Raw genomic sequence first — 22333 nt, forward strand, 5'->3', positions numbered from 1 at the left:
CACGTTTCCCGAAATATGGATCCCATTCCAAGAGAGATTGTGTAGAGCCTTCACTTCAGTTCTTTTTTTTCCTACCAAGAGGAGAGGGTCCCCAAAGGGCTACCCATGTCCAAAGAGAGAAAGTGTAGAGCGTTCATTTCAGTTTTTTTTTCCAAGTTTAGGGGAGGGAGGTCTCAAAATGACACCCCCCCCCCATTTTCAAAGAGAGATAGTGTAGAGCGTTCATTTCTGTTTTTTCCAAAGTTAGGGAGTTTTCAAATGACTACCCATTTCAGAGAAAGAGAGAGAGAGAGAGAGAAAGCGTAGAGCGTCCTTTTCAGTTTTCCAACATTAGAAGGTCCCAAAATACCTTCTGAATTCAAAGAGAGATCGTGTAGAGCGTTCATTTCCAGTTCTCCAAGATCAGAAGAAGAGGGTCCGCTTTTCCCAAAATGGCTTCCCAATTCAAAGAGAGAGAGAGAGAGTGAAAGGGTGTGTAGAGCGGTCATGTTCATTCTCCAAGATAGGGTCGTCAGCTTTTTGTCAAAATGTCATCTTCCCATTCAAAAAGAGATCGTAACCAATTTTTTTCCAGTTTTTTCCAAGATGGGGGGGAAGAAAACCTAGGATGGAATAACACGACACACAGAGAGAAAGAGGGAATATTTATGAATTCATAATTTATAAATATTTGAAAATAATAGAATAGAAATACGATTGCAATCGCCACCCAAAAACAAACCATTAAAGTCTTTTTTTGATTTCAATATTTTACAAAGTTTTCCCCTTAATTACTAAGTTTCTATTTTTCCTCTTTACAGTTGAAAAAGTTAATCTTCTTTATTTGATTTTATTTAGGCAGAATCATGAGCTCTTAGTGCAATGTGCGCAATAATCTGCCCTAAAGCAGTGCTCCGCAACCGGTGTGCCGCGGCACACCGAATATAGGTGTGCCGCAATCAAATACATGTACTTGACATTTTGCAATTTTTTATCATGTATTTAATACATGTATTTAATACAATTAATTCCTTTAATAATGTCTATTTTAAATGTTTTTATATATTTCACTGTTGTGTGGTTGTGTGTGTGATTGTAAGTGTGTCAGCATTTGAATTTTTTCGGCACTTCTTTGATAACTCGGAACTCTTTGGTGTGCCACGAAATTCCAGAAAGATTTTTTGTGCGTCGCAGGTGAGAAAAGGTTGCTGAGCACTGCCCTAAAGCACAGTAATTTGAAATTTGATTTGATTGGTTTTTAAAATCATTGAAAATTCGTATATTATATTAAAATTTTCTAATGATTGAGCATTTCAAGTTATTAAATTTAAAGAAGTTAAAATATATAACAGTTGCTTGCATCGATTGCATTCGACTCTTTGTTTTGAACATAATTTATTTGATTGCGTTTTGCTTGAATGTGATATATTTTATTTTTAAAGTAATGTGTTAGAATTATGCCGCAGCAAACCCCGAAAGCGAAAAGTCTGCAACTCATACAACTCAGCAATATTATGACGCAATACACCGCAAATTATAAACCGGGTAACACGAAACTTTTATTTCTGTCAAAGGTAATACGAACTGGGAATTTCATGGCGTTTGTATTGTGCATTGCTGTCGACTGCAGGTAATATTTATCTTCAATGGAAAGTTACAATTCGGATTCTTTTCTTTACTCGAAAATCCGTACATTATCTACGGATGATATTGATAATAAGAGGCAAAAAAGCATTGCGTATGAATATTTATGTCACTTAGAAGAAGCTAGGCTTTGGATACAAATTTGTATAGAAGAAGATCTTCCAGTTTTAACTGAATTTGAAGAAAGATTGCGAAATGGTGTGTATTTAGCTAGGCTCGGTCATTATATTGCTCCCCACACTGTTCCCTTGAGAAAGATATTTGATAATGACCAAAGAATATATGATGTTTCTGGCCTTCATTATCGGCATACTGATAATATTAATTATTGGCTTTCAGCAATGAAAAGTATTGGGCTGCCTTCCTACTTTTATCCAAATTCATTTGATGTATATAATAAAAAAAATATGCCAAAAGCAATTTATTGCATTCATGCTTTGAGCTTGTACTTATTCAGGTACAGTGAAGGCTCAAAAATAATGGATTTACTAGGTAAGATACATTTCAGTTCTGCAGAAATAAGTTCAGTTCAAACAGAATTTAAAAAACTGGGTATTAAATTACCAGCATTTGGTAAAATTGGTGATATATTGAGCAGTGAAATACCTACTAATGATTCTTCCCTTCATGCAGCTTTAATTTCTATCAACATATTAATAAATGCTCAGGATAATCAAAATTTATTATCTGCATTAATGAATCCAAATGCTAAGTTGAATAATGTAATGCCAAAGTATTATGAATATTATCTTAGTTCATTGCATGAAAGCAAATTAAAGAAATCTTCAGGAATTGAATATAAGGAAATCAATTTGTTTAATGTTTCTGAAATATATATTACATTTTTATCTCATAAAAGTATTCAAGAAGTGATTGATACTGTGAATTTTTCAAAGTCACTTTCTGAATTGAATGAAGCTGTTTTGTTAAATGATAATGCCTATTTTGAATGTACTTTGAGACAAGAGTTTTTAGGCATTTTAGATATCATATCAGATAATTGTAATATGTATATGGAAGCATACAAAGAAATTTGCGACAAAAATTATGTTGTTGATGCTAAAAAATTGCAAAATATTGTATTGACTGTGAATAATAAGGTCTCTGAAAGTAAACAAATAAACCAAATTCTACTTGAAATAAATTTTGCTATAGATGGTGATGATTCATCTTTGCTTTTAAATCTTTTACAGTCCAAAATTTTGATGATTAAGCCAATTTATGATTTTGGTATTCTGTTTTATCATTCACAACTTAGGAATATAAAATTAAAACAACTTGGTGTTGAGGAGCTAAAAAATAATATGCATATACTATCAGCATTGATTGAGATATCAATAGCAAGTTTTAAAAAGGATCCAGAAGACACATTTAAAGCTCTGTCAAATCCTTTGTTACAGCTAGTGGATTTAAATCCATTGCATAAAAATCAATATTACCATTTTATTTTAGGTTTACTAGAAATGCAACATTCAAAACCTAAGATTTTAACTTTTGAGCAAATAAAAAAGTGCATATTTGAAGTGAATTACAGTTTAAAAGAAAGAGATGAAAAAATGCATTTGTTAAAATGTATAAATTCTACTGTATCATTAAAGTGTGCAAAATATCTTCTATGTGCATTACATGAAGCTAATACTTTAACATCTATTCAGTCTAAGAATAAAGAATTGTACTTACAATTTTTTCTTCAGTGTAAGAATACAAAAGAAAATTTAACTATGCTTTCTTGTGAAGAAATCCAAGAACAGATAAATGCTGCAAATAAACTAGCTTTTGATACTGAAAATTATTGCAGAGCTTTAGCTGCTTTTCATACTGCAATAGACAATAGAGAGAATCGCAGATTACTTAAAGCTTTTCAGACTTTTTTTAAAGACGTTCAAATCTGTGAAAATTGCGAAGAAATTTATCTTAAGCATTTGTCGGATTTTAAAATGGAAGAACTTGACAAATATGGAGCTGAAAATTCTCTGTTATCTACTTGGATCAAACATACAATTTCTTCCTCTCTAGTGTTTTATCTCAATACACAGACTTTGGAAATAGAGTGGAATAAGGAAGAGACCCCTGATTCTTTTATTATAGATTATGATGGAATGCTTGATAAAATATTAAAAGTTGATTGTAAATGCAAATACTTAAGAGATCAAAATTTGGAGACATTCATAACTTCCTTGCAAGCATATATTCGAGGTTTCTTATTCCGTCATTCTATTTGCATTCAAAATAGGGGAAAAAGTTTCCATCGTTTTGACCAAGAACAAGCAGCTTGTAAAATCCAATCATTTATTCGGATGTCTTTGGTTCGTCGGAAATATTTGGAAAAAAAAGCAGAAAAGATGAAACTTGATAGAGCAGCTAGACTCATTCAGAGGCTATGGCAGAGTTTTAAGATTAAGCAAAATCTCAAACTTCTTACCCATTCTGCTAATCCACCATTGTCTTTGATTCAAAAAATTATTAATATGTTAGAGATAAGTAATGATGATTATTCAGATGAACTTAAACTAAATAACATAAAGGGGAAAATAGTTCAAACAATACGTCGTAATGAAGAATTGGTTAAAGAAATTGATGACATGGATATTAAAATTGGACTTTTGATTCGGAATCGTTTATCTTTGCAAGATCTGATAAATCAGAAAGGTAAAGCATCATTTAAGAAGACAACAAAATTGAAAGAATGTATTAATGATCAGGACTGCAGTAAAAATCTTAATTTGTTTAATCAAAAAAATAATGCTCTTGTCAAAGCATATGAGAATTTGCTATATTTATTACAAACAAAATTTGCTTACCTAGCTCGTTTAATAGTATCTTTGCCATCAAATCAAGCTTTTGAGTTTATTGAATCAATCATATTTTCCTTGTATAATTATGGATCTACTCCACGAGATGAATATCTCTTGTTGAATTTACTATGCATGGCTCTTGAAGAAGAAATTAAATGTAAAGTTGATAAAATAAATGATATCATTACAGGAGATCATTTGATACTGAAAATCATTATTTCATTTTATCGAAAAGGCCAGAGAAGGGATTGTTTAAGGAAACTTCTTCAGCCTCTTATTTTGAAAGCACTAGCAGATGAATGTTCAGTACATAGCACTAATCCAATCGAAATATACAAACTGTGGCAAAATGAAATAGAAATAGAAAGTGGGAAGAGATCATTATTGCCAAATGAAGTAACGTTAAAAGATGCTTTGGGTTATGAAGAAGTAAATCATCGTCTAAACTTATTTCTTGATAATTTACTTAAGCACTCTCTTGCATTTTGTAAAGCCATAGTCAATTGTCAGAAATTAATTCCATTTGGATTGAAACATGCTGCTAAAGTACTTAAAACTGCTTTACAGAGAAAATATCCACATGCATGTCTGAAAGAACTTTATAAAATAGTAGGCAACTTTCTTTATTATCGTTATATCAACCCAGCTATAGTTGCTCCTGATAGCTTTGAAATAATAGATCTTTGTTATAATGAACAACTTGATGATAATAGCAGGTTGAAACTATCATTCATTGGAAATTTTTTGCAGTTTGCAGCAACTGGAAAAACATATACTGAAGAATCTAGTCATCTGATGTGCCTCAATCCATATTTAAATGATTGTCATGAAAAATTTATGCTGTTTTTTGAAGATATTTGTAAAGTTGAAGAACCTGAAGACTATTTTAAAATTAGTGCTTTCTATGAAGCTGTTATACCTGAACCAATGGTGTATTTGACAATGCAAGAATTAAGCAAGTTACATAGATTAGTAATAGAAAAAGCATATGATTTGGTGCCTGATCCCAATGATATATTGCATGAAATATTAGACAGCTTTTCTTCTTTGTCTATAGATGATATATTTAAAAAAAGAGATAATCAAATGGAAATATGTTTTACATTGAGAAGTAAGCATGCTGTTGAATTTGAAGATGAAACAGATGAAGAAAAGACTTATGTGGAAACAAAATTTATGCTTATTACATTATTGCAAGTTTTTTGCTGTCAAGCAAGTATTACTGAACTTTTGAAAAAGCAGCCTTCTTTGGAAGAAGAAGAAAAATTTGAAAAAATATGCTTCATGAAGCAGAATGACTCTGATATTTCTAGAAGTTGGATAAGAAAATTTAAGGATTGGACAACTTTATCTTCATTCAGAACAGTTTTGCAATACAATCTTAATCTGTTAGAACTGGCAGGCTATGTCTCAAGTAAAAATGATTATCAGGATATACTCAATGATATAGCAAAAGACATTATAAATCGCTGGAAGTATCAAATTAATCGCAAGGAAGATATATTAAAAGTGCAAGAAGTGCAAAAGCAACTAGATTTAAAAACAGTACATTATCTGGAAAAACTTGACTTTTATAACAAATATATTGAAACTTGTCTGGAAAACTTAGAAAATGGTAAGAAAAGAATTCATAAGAAAATATTTAGCCACCACCAAGAAACAAAAACTGAGGTGAAAAACATGAAAACTTTAAAATATTTAGGCAGTAAACTATATGAGAAAGGAATCTTACTAGAAATAAAAGATTTAGATATTCACCAATACAAAAATATTCTTTTTGAAGTTAGACCCTCTCAAGATGCTGGTGTATTTGTTATTGAGGCAATATTCATGGGCATTTCATTAAATTCCATACATATCGATATTCAAGATCTACTTGCTATGAAATATCAAGGAACTGCAGTAATGAATATCTTTGATTGTGTCAAAATCAACTCTAATCTCCTTCTGCACTTTCTAAATTGTAAATTTTATGGAAAATTATGATTTGCTTTTATATATATTACAATTTAAAATTTTTATCAAGACATATTTATATATCGTGTAAAATTATGTATTTTTAAAATTATAGTATATATATTATATATAATTGTATTATAGTATATTTAAAAATCATGGCTTATATGTTGAAATATTTTTAGAAATTTTACATTTGGTAAATATTTTATTTTACATAAATTTGATATAAATATATATATATGTGAGTAAAGGAAATGAACAAGTAATTATGATCATCAGTTTGTAGCTATCAGAATTTTAAAAAGAGCAATAGTTAATTTAGATTGGGGGGGGGATGTATATTTACAAACATTTTTAAGATAAATAAAAATATAATATGAATATATTTGTTTTAGTGCTGAGATTTTCTAGGAATATTAGAGTATTTTGTTTATCTATCTTAAAAAAAAAGAGAGAGAGATTACACTTGATTAGAATAATTTAGTCATAAATTGTGGATTTTATTCGCAATGTCTGCCATTTTTGTTGAAATTAAAATATTACTTTGCAAAGACCAAACTACTGTTTAAAAATTTAATATGATTTTAATATTTTTAATGTCATATATCTAGCATTTGAAATTAACAAGTCTTTAAATTTAAGAAAGAAATTTTTATACTTGAGAAAACTGTATTTTGTGAAAGTAGTTTTGATGTCAGATGCATCTTAAATTATTTGTTACCTAGTTTATTATCTCTGAAATTTATGCATAAAACAGTAAATTGCTTAAATTATGTTTTTTCTTTTAAACTTTAATTAAAAAAAATCTTTTTTTGACTCTCTTAAAAAGCTCTAAAAATACTCTTATTTTTGATAAATTACTGATTTTAAAATCTGCACTTTTTTTTGTGTGTTTGCTATGCTTATGAAATATGAAAGAACTGCAAATTTCATAAAAATATTTACCATTAAAATAATTTCTAAATATTTCTGTTTGATTTATTGTATTCACTTTTACTGTTGATAATTTTCTGAGCTGAATTTTCAAAAATATTAAAATAGGATTATTTCACTTGGTGATTCTATTTAGCATGTAAAAAATCTTAGCTAAAAGATTAAATAAACTTTTAATATAAAAATATTTTTCTCACATCCATTAGATGAGTAACATAAATATGTATAGACTTTTAAATTTAATATAAAAAGCATATGACACACTTAAAAGAAAGATTAAAAAGATATAATGCAACACAATGCCTTAAATGTTCAGAAAGCATCAGCTGAGAGAAATGCTCAGTGACATATTTAGGGAACTCTGATCTAAAGTATGATCTGTTTTAGATTTAAATATGCACCATGAAGGAAAGCAGTTTGCAGAATTGTATTTATTTTACAAATACAAAAGAATAGAATGATGAAATAATTAAAATTTTAGGATATAGAACATACAGAAATCAGTATCCTAGGCAATGTATCATTTTTATATGTTGGATAAGTGCTCAATGCTGATTATGAGATGTACACAAACATTGTTTATTCTATATTACAGTTATGATTAATAATAATAGTTAAAGTTACATATGTAACATCTCCCTTTTTTTAATAGAAATAATAATAAAATTAAACATATTCTTTTTAAAAATGAGATTTTTTAACGGTCCTACCAGATCGAATAACGTAGTTATGTTCATTTGCAAAATTTCGTGATACAGTGGCCCTGTCAGTATGTGGTGGCTCAACACTTCTGTTGGGTGCTGGTCTTTCTGCTTCTATAATTTTCGCACTTTCGTTTAGTTTTTCCCTTTCTCTTTTATGTACCAGTATCCAATTTAACAAATAAATATTTAGATATGTTTACTTTTAGTCTTTCAAATAATTCTATTTTTAGAAAATGTATTTGTATCTTTTACTGACCTTAAAATACATTCATTACCATTACCATTATAATGCAACTCGTGCTCTAAATCATTCTGTACAACATAAACATTTTTATAAATGCAGAGTGATTTTTCTTTTCACAATATAGGCAAATCTTATTGTAAGCAGGACAATTGTATAATTTATGAAAAGTTTCACATTTTCTACATGGTTTTGGATTATTGTACCTATTTCTTTGATAGTCTGAAGATGATTTTGTACTTTGTTGCTTTTGTTTTACATGATGTTTTTTCTTACAAGACTGACTTTTTTCATCTAAAGGTGGAATTTTATTTCTTTTGACCAATGTTAACTGATCTTCCCTTAATAACCTATCTTCCTATCTTTAAGATTTTTATTTAGAATTCCACTTACTATTCTATCTAATTAAACTATCTTTAAATTCTGCAAATCCCCAGTTATTACTTAGTTTTTTTCTATCTCCTATCTTCAGCGGTTTTAATGGTCTTGCATTCCTATCATAATAGCATTTTTGTAAGGTTTGGCTCTTCAGTAAATGTTGTTTATGGTCTTCATATCATTTATCCATATACTTTTCTTCCAAATATCAATTCTGAAGGTGACTTAATTTCATCTGAAATGGGATAGTTACGATATTCCAGTAATACTAAATATAGATCCTTATTGTCAACTACAGCTTTTTCTAATTGACAGTTTGAACATGTCTTTCAACCATTTCATTAGATTGTGGATAATTTGGATTTGAAGTTCTGGTTTCAAAATTCCATTTTCTTGCAAATTCTTTAAATTTCCTGCAACTTTATTGTGGATCATTATCTGAATGTACTATTTTTGGAATATCTTGTCTTGCAAAAAATGATTTCAATTGCTTTATCACTGTGACAAATCTTCCAAATGACCATTTTTAACATATTTACTAAAATAATCTATAATTATTAGATAATCCCTTCCTTGAAAGTAAAAGAGATCTGTTCCTAATACTTCTCATGGACCATTAGGTATTTCTTTGGATGTCATTGGTTTTTTAGTACTAGCTTTTTGTAAACTTAAACATGTTAGACAATGTAGTACCAAATCTTAAAATTTTTTCACATTCCTGGCCAATATAATATTTCTCTTGCTTTGTTCTTGCATTTTTTTTCCTCCTATATGACTATGTTCCACTTATATGAATATATATGAATTCCACTTAACATATCTTTTTGTAAACTTATTGGTACAACAATACAGAAATTTTTTAATATGAATCTGTTTATTTCTGATAGTTCTTTTCTGAAGTTAAAATATGGTTGTACCAGTTCTGGAACCAGGCATTTTTCATCTGGCCATACATGTAAATTAATTTGGTAGTTTTTCATCTTTTTCTGTTTCCAGTTGAAAAATTTCGATTTTGTCTTTAGACATTGGTATACATTCTACAACCAATCCAGCATGGTCTTCTATGTCTCCTTCAAAGAAATCAGTTTTTTTTATCAGTAAATCGTCTTGATAATGCATCCACTATAAAAAGTTCTTTTTCATGGTTTATACTTTATCTCAAACTGCTATATCTGTAATCTTATTGGGCATTTATTTAATGGCTTTTTGAAAATTCATTCCAACGGTTTATGGTCACTTTCCACTGTAATATATTTTCCAAATATATACTGGTGAAATTTCTCACACATAAATACAATAGCTAAAGTTTCCTTTTCAATTTGAACATAATTCTTCTGTGTATCTGTTAATGCCTTAGATGCATATATTACTGCTAAATTATTCTGCAGTAAGATTGCTCCTAGTTCTCGAAATGCACCTACAGATAAAGCTACTGGCATGTTTAGATCACAATACTGTAAAACTGGTTTATTTACTAAGACATCATTTAATCTCCTAAATGCTTTTTCATGTACTGAATTCCAGCTCCAGATGACTTGTTTTTTCAGTAAATTTCTTAAACATGATGTCAATTATGATATATTAGGTATAAATCTAGAAACACATGTAATCATTCCCAGGAAAGATTCTAATTCTTTGACACTTTTGGTGGTTTTATATCTAGAATATGTTGTCTTCATCTGGTTTTAAACCATCTTTAGAAAATATATGTCCCATATATTTCACTTCGCTCAGCACAAATTTACATTTATTTAAATTAAATTTAACATTCTTTTCTCTGGCTCTGCCCAACTTCTTTAATCTTAATCATCTTCTTTTTTATCTTTTCCCTAAACTAATAAGTCATCTATATATATTTGAATTCCTTCTTAATCACAAAATTTCAGAAAAACTTCTGGTGATGAACTCAGTCCATTTGGCAACCTTAAAAAACAATATTTACCAAACAGAGTATTAAATGTAGTAAATTCACAACTTGAATCTGACAGTCTAATTTGCTAAAATGCTTTTTTACATCTAAAATACTAAACACCTTCATATTTTACACTTGAGATGAAATTTCTTCAAAGGTTGGTATGTGATAATGTTCTCTCAGTATATTTTGGTTAAGGTACTGAGGATCTAAATACATTCTTAAATTATCTTTTTTTTCCTTATTATAACTAATGAATTCACAAATTCTACAGGTTGATTAACTTTCTTTTTATTTCTTTATAATACCATCTTTTTCTATTCTTGCCAATTCCTTTTTTAATCGATTTAATAAGCTAAGTGGAACAGCCCCTGGTTTTAATTTAATGTAATAGGTATATCCAGTTAAATTCCCAATTCCTTGAATAGATTCTGGTAACTTTTGATTAAAATCAGGATTTACTGTACAAAATCCTTTGTACTGAGTTTAATTTTTGCAATGTAGAAAAACTAAAATAGCTGGAACAGTTTTATTACATGCTACCACTTGAAATTCTACTTCATCCTTGTCCCCTTTCGATGTCTCACATAATAATTTGCATTTTCCAACTACATCAATTGTTGTACCATTGTAAGTGACTTTTGATTTCATCAGATATTTATCTTTTAAATTTGTTTAAATTTAGGCAATGGTAACACATTATGCTGAGCACCAGTATCCAATTTAACAAATAAATATTTAGATATGTTTACTTTTAGTCTTTCAAATAATTCTATTTTTAGAAAATGTATTTGTATCTTTTACTGACCCTAAAATATATTCATTACCATTACCATTATAATGCAACTCGTGCTCTAAATCATTCTGTACAACATAAACATTTTTATAAATGCAGATTTTAGAAAAGTGATTTTTCTTTTCACAATACAGGCAAATCTTATTGTAAGCAGGACAATTGTATAATTTATGAAAAGTTTCACATTTTCTACATGGTTTTGGATTATTGTACCTATTTCTTTGATAGTCTGAAGATGATTTTGTACTTTGTTGCTTTTGTTTTACATGGTGTTTTTTCTTACAAGACTGACTTTTTTCATCTAAAGGTGAAATTTTATTTCTTTTGACCAGTATGTTAACTGATCTTCCCTTAATAACCTATCTTCCTATCTTTAAGATTTTTATTTAGAATTCCACTTACTATTCTATCTCTAATTAAACTATCTTTAAATTCTGCAAATCCCCAGTTATTACTTAGTTTTTTTTAAATCTGTTTAAAAATCATCAAGGGATTCACCTACATGTTATGTTCGACAGAAAAATATATGTCTATCAACACTTTCATTTGCTTTTGGAATGCGATAATTTTCGAAAGCTTCAAATACTTTGTCAACATCCTTCTTATCTTCTTCACTTAAATTAAAAGTATTAAATTTTTCAAAAGCTTCTTCATCAATAATATGCAATAAAATAGCTACTTTAATTTCAGGTGAGTTAGTTATACCACCAGACTCTAACATGTAAATCTGGAATTTTTGTTTCCATTTCTTACAACTTTTGCTTAAATTACCTTCAAAATTTAGATTATTTGATGGCTTTAATCCATCCATATTTAATTTAAATAGTTTATATGTATGTATTTTTAGCCATTTCATATAAAAATAAACAACACACTTACCAGCGGCGAAAGCTTCAATTTCACCCTAAACAGCCTCCGATCATGCTTTAAAGTTCAGAATATCTTTACGGATATTCACAACTGATGCTGCATGGTTCTTTAAAAAGATTTTTTTTTAACCTACTGCCTACTATGACGTATCATTTTTTTATCTTGGATAAGTGCTCAATGATGATTATGAGATGTACACATAGTTTATTCTACATTGCTATTCTAATATTCTATATTAGTTATGGTTAATAATAATAATAGTTACACTTACATATATAACAAGTATTAGTCTCTGACCTCCTACTGTTTCTAACAGAAATTATAAATTAAATAAGAATTTAAGTTAAGAAAGGAGGGCTGGTGTCGACAATAAGCTTAAAATAACTCTTTTATTTGTAGCCAACACAAGTAAGAAAATTCAAAGCTAGCAAGGTTCTATTTTAGCTGCTACTTCAGGAGCTAGGATAAAATTCAACTTGATTGGTATTTAATTAAAATCTGTATTGTTATTCTTGCGAGCAGATAAATTCGTATACTGAAGTTTATATCTACGATAAATTTTCATTGTTTTATTTTATTCTGCTGTATTCATTTAGCATTTTGTGACTAGTAGAAGCCAGAATGAAAATTTATTTCCAAGCTACATTAGTTTACATTAGTTTAGTTTAAGAAAAAGTAAATTTAACTTTAAAACATTGTTAAATTATATAAGTGGATACTTGGTGCTGTGTAACATTTCCTGTTTTCTGACTCGGTGGCTATGTGATCCCTAGCAGTGATGCAGATAAGATGCCTATCGTCTTGAGCATTGGTGGTGATGGGCCTGTTGAGATATTACCTGGCACTCTGTTCCTATGAGATATTACCTGGCACCTTCGACTGCAAATTCTCATAACAATCATTGCATCTTGATCAATGCAAGCAACAGTTGCATGATTTAATTATCCACATTCTTGGCAGGCTACGATGCCCCCGTAATCAAATTTGATAAGTGCTGGTATGAGCATCTTCTTATATGAAATATAGCTTCACCTCCAACACAAAAACAGCAAGTAAATATGATTTCCAAATGAAAAATCGGTATTTTAATATGCCTTTTTATGTTGCTTTAAGGTGTCATTATACCCACATTTAATGTGCACTTGACATAAAAATGCATATTCTGCCCTTCATGTAAACTTCATATTTGTTGTATTTTATTCGTGGTGCAACACTTTTAACAGCCAGCATATATTTCAAGAGGGTTTTCATTATTTCTACAAGTAAAGGCATTTGGACAATCTTTTTACAAAATAAGAATTAACCAGTAATGTATTTTAATTGACACAACAGGCAGTTATCAATATGTATTTTCATGCATCAATAGACTTGTGTTATGGCTGAGTGGTTATTGCAGAAGCGAAATAGTTTTATCTTGTTTTTTATGACTGAATGGCTTGATAGTCAAGGGATTCATGTAGTGTTGTCAAATTTTAAAGGCCTTAAAATTTAATATTTGGTAATTATAATATTATATATTTTGTTAGAATTTATAAGTAAACTTTAAAAATAGTAATAACCAAATCTGATAAGACTTCAATTTAGCTGATAGCAAATCACATTAGGGCTGTCTGTCTAAGGGAAACTGGCTCTGTACAAGTTACACATGGGGCAAACGTCCATGTAGCCGCCAGCCTATTCGCCTGGAGTTGATTCCAGGTTGGAACTACCGATGTTCAGCAATTTTACCGCTCAGTTGCTGGTGGGCTGTATAAATGCAAGGAAAGCAAAATGAATTACCTATGCTCTAGTAATCTTATTTCTTTAACATGAATATAAGCTACTTTTTCTTGTGAATCTTCTTGACATTGTGCCTAAAAGACGACAGCAAATATGCTTTACCATAATCAAAGAATTCTGTCCAAGCTTAGTAATATATTAATTAACACGAACTTCTATATAAATTAATTTTTCTACTTAAAAATTTTTAACCTGAGAAAGAAAAAGTTTAAGACATACAGTAAAAAGCTTGTAAAATGCAAAATTTTGTATAGTTTAGTGTATAAAAGACTGAATTCACATTAGAAAAGCCAAATGAGTGGAATATACAGAGTGTTTCATATTGAATAGGATAAGAAGAATAACACAGCACAAATTCTGTAATTGAGTTATTAAGACAAAACAAATTAATTCTGTAACTACAATTTTATCTGGCTAGAGCAAAAAAATCTTCCAGTTATGAAATCGCTGCTAGAGGCACAGTAATTAAAATGGCACCATTCATGTAGAAGAAAGCATACTGTGCTTTGGAATACATCATTGTTGATCGTTGGTCAAAGACATTTTCACACAAAATTTGGCAAAGAACCACTGCATCGTCACAACATCAAATGGCGGGTGAAGTAGTTTCAGGGCATGGGCTGCCTTGTGTAAGAAACCCAGCCCAGGACAAACAGCAGCAAAAACAAAATGGTTGGAAAAATTCATGAAATGTCTTTATGAAGTCCCACAAAATCAATGTGTCATATGACTTCTGAACTCAATGTGCATCATATAATAGTATGGTCTGTGTTATGGAAATGTCTACAATTCTGGTCACACACTTTTCAGATGGTGCAGGGATTAAAAACCTTCTGACAATCCATTGCATAAAGCTTTCTGTGGTAACTTGCAAGATAAACTGGAGGTAGATGGTTTTGGAAATAGATTTGCGTTCACAGATGGAACCACCTTTCACATTTCTGGCCAAGTTACTCACCAAAATTTACAATTTGGAGGCACAGAAAATCCACAGGGTGCAATGGAACTTAAGCATGATTCTCTGAAGGTGAATATTTTCTGTGCCATTTCCTGCAGTTCTGTTTTAGCCTTTTTGTGGAAAAATCGATTAATGAGTCATTTACCAAGATATGATATCGGAGTGGTTGTTCCTGCAACTGGAGGAAGCAGTTTCCAGCTTCGTTCTGCGGCAAGACAGTGCTGCACCACATAGGTATAAAAACGTGCACCCGTACCTGAACAATAGTCTACCCCACTGCTGGATCAAATAATATATCATTGCTTTGTTGGCCACTAAGATCCCCAGATCTAACCTCTTGTGATTTTTTCCTATGGAGTTTTGTTAAAGACAAAGTGTTAGTGCCTCCATTTCCCCAAGACTTGCAGCAACTGAAGTGCTTGAATCATTAACAAAGGATATTTTATTACAAGTATGGCAGGAACTGCAATACCATATAGATATTTGCAGTTTCACTACATGGGCACATATAGAAAAATAACTATAATTTCGATGTAAATTTAATTTATGAAAATAAAGTAATTGTAGCTTTCACAGGTATGCATTCTAACATCCTGTATTTCCAGTCTAAAATTATAAAAAGTCATTTCTTTTGTTATCAGCTTAAATATCAAAAGCCTGCATTTAAAGTTATAAGATTTTGGAAAAAAGTGCATTTCAGATTTTTACAGTGATTATTTGAGGTGAGACAGAAGTGGGATTCTTAGCTAAATCCTACATTCACATTTCAGCTCTGGTATGACACCATCAGAGTTTGTACACATTTCTGCACATGGAAATTAAATACTTAACATTAACAAGAAAATTAAGGACCTATCAGCAAATGGGGACTGAATAAATTCAGTTAAAGATATTATCTATGCCTGAACTTCACTTTTGTAATAGCATCCTAAGAATAAAATAGATCCATAAGTAGGACGCATTATTATTAAACGTAATTATAAAATAAATCTCGGGATAAAATCAAGTTTACAAAATTTATCAAATAGCATTAAATATTTTACGCTTATAGTAGTTTGACATACTTGAAAGAAAATCAGTGGCATTTTATTTATGTTTTACTAATAGCTTACACTGATTTTTTCTCTTATGCCTAATTTTGTCATGTACTTGCTCAGTCTAGATGTTTAGTAACTAGCAGGTAGATTTTATGTCAAATGGCATAGGTTTAAATAAGAAGTAAAATCATAATCAGCATGATTCATAATAGAAGATTGGCTGTTGCCTAGAGAGAGACCTGCTGATCAGAATAGACCTGAAAGCCGGATACAGGCACAGTTGGCAAATTTTATAAGTTACTTTTGTTCTAGTATGGTTATCACTGTCCAGTCAATTATTGTCAGTCCCCTTGATATATCTGTTTGACATTGGTACTTGGGAAGGGAAGTTCGCCTTCCTTCCCTGTGCTGCACTCCACTGAGTGCCATGCCAAGCACAGAAAAATTTGAATGTCTGACACTGGTTAATGTAGCTCCATATAGAGTTCCTGAGGTTGTAACCCAATTAATATACTGTTGCGTTTTTCTTTTCTTTTCTGACACAAGTTGTTACGTTATTTTCTTCCTTCACGTTTGTATGGGGTTCGTAGATTTGGAGTGAATAACGACGACACTGGATCAGGGTTCGTACACATTTCTGCACACGGAAATTAAGTACTTTTAAGGACCTATGAGCAAATGGGAACTAAATAAAAAAATTCAATTAATTAATATCCGTGCCTTAATTTCAGTTTTGTAATACCATCCTAAAAATGAAACAGATCCCTAAGTAGTATGCATTATTAATAAACATGAATTAATTAACATAATTATTAATAGGTTTGAATAAAATAAACTTCATGCAATTTATCAAGTAGCATTAAATTTTTTAAACTTATAATAGTTGACATACAATATAAAAGATAAGTGACATTTACGTTATCAAGATTGAAAAGTGAACAAGATAAAGAAACAAGATAAGTGACATTTACGTTAGCTTTATGTCGATTTTGTTTATGTCTCATTTTGTCACATACTTGGTCAGTCTAGAGGTTTAGTTAAAAACAGGTCGATTTTATGTCAAACGGCATAGGTTGAAATGAGAAGTAAGATCATAATCAGCATGATTCTTAACAAAAGACTGAATGTTGTCACCACTGCTGCTTGTCTAGAGTGAGACCTGCTGATTAGAGCAAACCTGAAAGGTCTGACCTAGGCACGGTTGACGAGTGTTGAAAGTTAGTCAGGCTCTGTTTGATGCCGTTAGTGTCGTAGCTTCGTGTAGAGTTCCAGGAATTGTAACCCAGTTGATATACTTCAAGGTTCCAATAAGCCATGAAAGCACCAGAGGTGATAAACTGTTTTGTATTATTTTAAGTCTCACTAGATGCAAAGAATAAGTTTTACTTGAATTTTTACATTTTTTTATTTTATCTTGTGACCACAGTGAGTATTAATGAAAGTAAATAACTTGCTTTAATATGTAAAGATAATTTTTAAGGGTAAGCAGTTAATTATAAATAATTAAATTAGGTAGTTTGATAACCTTAGTCATTATGGATTTACATGGCCACTAATAAATTTTATTTTTTAACAATATTTGTTAAAAAAACACTATTAAAATCTAATAACATTTCACAGTTTAAAATACATGTAATTTATGACATTAGGATAATTACACATTAAAAGCTACAAAACATTTATGTCTTGTAACAACAACACTAAAAAAATATTTATCCATCATTTTAACTTGAAGCTTTCCCATTTTGGCTACTTTATATCAATTTCCTTCTCTTTAAACACCTTTTCTAACAATTAATGATTTGTCTCAATATGCAAACCAATGCTCTCGCTCATTTCTGCATGCTTTATGTCCTAACTTGCCAAACTCTCCACAAAGTACCTATGAGGGTTTACTTGATCTGGTAAAAGTTAAAATAGTCCAACCCCCCCCCCCCGACAGCCGCGAAGCATATTATCGCTATTTCTGAAAGTATTTACAATATCAGACAAAAGTTTAAATAAGCTTCTTATTTAAAAGGAACTTAGACCATAAAAGCATTTTCTGATGCTAACAAAATTAATTACAGCTCACGGTAACGTAATTAAACAAGAACAATTTAATTCAAACTAAAAATGTGGACTAGCAGTCAAAGATTATACATTTTAATTGGGCTCAGTAACTCTATAGAAATGGGTGTGGTGTTGGTGTATTTTAATTATGGGAAAGCACACTAGGGCTATCTGCCTAAGGGGAGGGATGCCTTTCGTGGAGGACTTTCTAAGGGAAACTGGCTCGTATACACGTTACACATGGGGAAAACCACGAAAACGCCCATGCAGCCAGCCCTATAGAAATGGGAAATTATAGTAAAGGCTCAAATCATAAACAATTAGGTAATTTACATAATAATAATTGCACATATTTTTTTTTTGAAGAATAATTTTCTTTATGTATTCAGTTTCTTTCTTCAACACGTTTCTTTTCATTTTTAGAATTTTTGGATTTAATTAAGGATTTCTGTTATTCTAAAAAACTCTAAATGCATTTAGAATTTATACAAAAAGCAGCTAATTTTATTTCTTTAAAATATGAACATTCAGAAGAAATATGAAATATATATGGTAAAGGCAGGTTACAGAGCTGATGTGGCAAAATTTTTAGAATTTGGTGACACACCGAACAACAAAATCTAGAAATGGCAAAACTTTTATAATTTAGAGCAGACATTCGAAGCAGAAATTAGAAGGGCACTAGGCAGCAGAATTTAGGATCCACAGAGATTGCATCAGGTGGGAAAATATGTACCAGCTCTGTGTATGATGCATTAAGACATATTAGATGAATCTTTTAAATTGTAAGTTTTCAATTTCTTTATTAATAAAAGCATTTCTATCTATAATTCCTGCGCATGTGATACGATTAGAAGCGTTTTTGATATTTTCCATGCTTGTCTAGTGAAAAGTAGAGAAAATAAAGGGAAGATAAACGTGTTAAGATTCCAGTATCAGAAGTAAAACACTCAAATACAGTCAAAAGTCGTTAATTCGGACACCCATAATTCGGAATGATCTATAATCCGGACATCAAAACTGAAAACTTTCTGCGCATGCACCACGTTGACACATGCGCAGAGGCGTTCACGCGTGCGCGTAAGACCTTTTACGACTGCGCATGTGAGTGTGCGCAAGTGCAAAATACGTTTTTGCGTGCGCATTTTATGTATAATGGACGTATAAGCTAAAATTATCTAATTATCTATTTCAGTTAATGTTCATGATTGCGTTGTTCCTTAATTTTCGAATTGCATCCGGCTTATTATTTTTTGCAGACTGTAAGAGCAATTTTATAAAAGTAAGCTTAAACTTTCGATTATATCAAATAGAATTTCCGATATATATTTGTTAATATGTAAAAGATCTAAAGCGAAAATATGTTTTGAAATCCGAAATCTGTTTATCAATTTCACGCTGCTCGGCGGCGGGCGCCTAATGAATTGGAAGTTGATTTGTCAGCACTATCTTCAGCGCAGATGTTTTTATTTTATTTGGCTTATAATTCCTTACCAAATGTAATATTTCATCTCGATATGCTCCGTCTTTGATATGATTTAAAACAAGTTCCTCATCATTATAATTCGCTTCCGATAGCGAAGAAAAATGACAGAGGTTATTGAAAACAAAAAACAAGAAATTATGTCTGTTTTATAGAATTAAAGAGAAAGTATTATCACATGAAACGAAGCAAAACTTAAACAACTTACATTGAAAGAAATGTTTAATAAAGTAAACAAATAAATATTAAGCTTTTTCTTTTTGCAAATTTTGATACCCTTTAGATCATAATTGTTCTTTATTTCATAAATTTCGGTTTCATATTTTTAATTTTAGAATTTCTGCATGCCATCTTACGAGATTTAAACTGATGATCTATAATCCGGAAAAATCGATAATCCGGAATCGCCGAAGTCCCGACGAGTCCGGATTAACGACTTTTGACTGTATTATGTTTTCATTGTTCTTCCAGACATTCTCAAAAAAGTAAGAAATTCATTGCAAACTTTCTGTAAAATACATCCATTATGTGTTGATACCAAGGAGACATTTTTCATTTTGTCACATATTTCTCGAATCTTCTAGAATCGTGGGTCTATAAATCTTGCCTTCAAATCCTTCTAAACTTTCCAAGCTGAAATGTCTAAAATTCTAAAGAAAAATTATCCCTACCAATTCTGCAACAGCAAAAAGCCAGAAATATTTTGGACAAAAAAGGAAGGAAAAAGTGTAAAATTAATTTTTTAGAGAAAACTGGTGCATATTCTGAGAATTTTGAATATTCTGAGACAATCACATGGGAAAAACTCTTTACTATGAAAAATTAAAAAGAAGACATTGTTAATTAATTACATAGCTAATTTTGCTTTTGCTAAGAGCTGTTTCATAAAATGTGCTTTATAGCATTATACCTTATTTATTTTTGAGATTAAAAATATTGTACACGTTGCCAAAATGAAACTATAATATGGCAGTAAAAAATGATGTTTTATTTTAATCTTATTTTTTAAATATACGTAATTTCAATATATTACCATTATTTTAATGAAATTTATCAATGTTACGATGTTTTAAAAAAAAATCGTCGAAAAATTCTCAGATCTCGGAATTAAAAATTTTCTATAGAAGCTGATCGTAAAATCGCCCAATTTAGAACCATTTAATAAAAAAATTCACATCCCAAAAGCGAAAAGTTGTTTAAGAGCTCTTTATTAGAAAAAATGAATTTTGAAATGCTTATGTTTCACTTCTAGCTTAGAAATTCGAGTTCCATCATTCCATCATTTATATTAGAAATAGAAACAAATTATAAACCATGAACTTATTCAAAAGATAACCATATATGTCAGTGAATCGCCAAAAATATTCCTCCAGAATGCTAATTGACATTCGAAATGGCAGTCGTAAAAACAGACAGAAATTTCAGATGATTAAAATTAAGGACCTTCTACCAATTTTGGCAAAAATTAAGGACTTTTAAGGACCAAATACCGATTCAAAAAAATCTAAGGACTCTTAAGGGCCGTACGAACCCTGTGGATGAAGTATCAAAACACATTTTATTTATCAGTATTAATCAGGATAGCTCCAAAACATGTTTTACAGTCGTCGATGAACTACTATAAACATGCTGGCACGATCAGTGACACAGCCTTCAGGTTATAAGGCTATCACGGTGGAAACAGCTTCACGGCAAAGCACTAGAGTACAGCTCCCGACTCTGCTTGGTCGTTCTCGGAACTCCTCGTACTCTCGAGACTCTCCACGCTGCAACTCGCGATGCACTCGACCCACAGAGCACAGCTCTTGACTGTTCGTTTCAGTCGTTCCTGGAGCTTAACACGCTCTCTCGACGATGAACTAAGAGACTCCTTCGGTGCACTCGACGACCCACTCGGCACTCGCTGGCCGGCTGTCAACTCAATCGTCTCTGCAGGGACTAACTAGATGAGACACTTGTACTCTAGACGAGACAGACTCACTCGCCCTCTCGACGAGGCACTCACTCTCGATACTAACTCTCTCGCACTCCAGATGAGGGACTCTGACTCGCTCTCTCTCAATGAAGCACACACTGACTGACTGCGCACCAGCAGGGTTTACATAGCTTTCAGCCTGTGTTCGAGAACATTCTGAGCTAAACCGGTAAGAATTCGTTCCAGAAGGTTCTCTAACCATCCATGGTATATCACCAATTTTGTAGCCAAATGGGCCATTTCTCACCAAATATTGCAACCCTGCCCTCCTTGCTGTTTTATGGCAACCCTAAAACTGCTTTGCGGAGAAGACATCTTACCGCGCCTGTACATTTTGTAGCAATACTTTTAAGTTTCCAATAAACCACTACAGCACTAGAGGTGATAAGTTGTTTTGTATTATTTTAAGTCTCAGTAGATACAAAGAATATAAGTTTTACATTAACCACTTGCACTACAATTTAACTTCACGGTTGCGGTGCCGTGCACTACAATATAACAAGCGGTAATGTATCTCATTTATGCTGCTCCGCGTTTGCGAGTGCAATCCAGAGCTGTAACTCGAGAAATAAACAATCTCGTTGTTAGGCGACATGTGCAACACGTTATTTTAATTTTTGCGATAAATGCATATTGACGTGGTGTTCATGTTGCTCGCGCTTGAGACAAAAGCATCTCGACGTCCGTTGCACGTCTTTTTAGCGCAAGTGATTAATTTTTACATTTTTGTGCTGTATCTTGTAGCCATGGTAAGAATTAATGGAAGGCAATAACTCACTTTAACATAACAAACAAAGTTACAAATAATTAAATTAGGTAGTTAGATATCCTTAGCCAT

The 22333-nt window shown here is 31.1% G+C and overlaps 1 protein-coding gene across 1 annotated transcript; it reads left to right on the plus strand.

Moving 5' to 3' along the window:
• Positions 1-1455: 1455 nt before the first annotated feature.
• Positions 1456-7319, plus strand: LOC146995993 (ras GTPase-activating-like protein IQGAP2). Its single transcript, XM_085822549.1, has one exon. It carries the CDS (start codon positions 1626-1628, stop codon positions 6402-6404), a length of 4779 nt encoding a protein of 1592 aa, XP_085678675.1. The 5' UTR covers positions 1456-1625; the 3' UTR covers positions 6405-7319.
• The last annotated feature ends 15014 nt before the right edge of the window (positions 7320-22333 follow it).

Source organism: Stegodyphus dumicola, chromosome 8 (genome assembly GCF_044657685.1).
Source record: "Stegodyphus dumicola isolate Sdum_Otavi_A_Nest chromosome 8, ASM4465768v1".
Classification (NCBI taxonomy): domain Eukaryota; kingdom Metazoa; phylum Arthropoda; class Arachnida; order Araneae; family Eresidae; genus Stegodyphus; species Stegodyphus dumicola.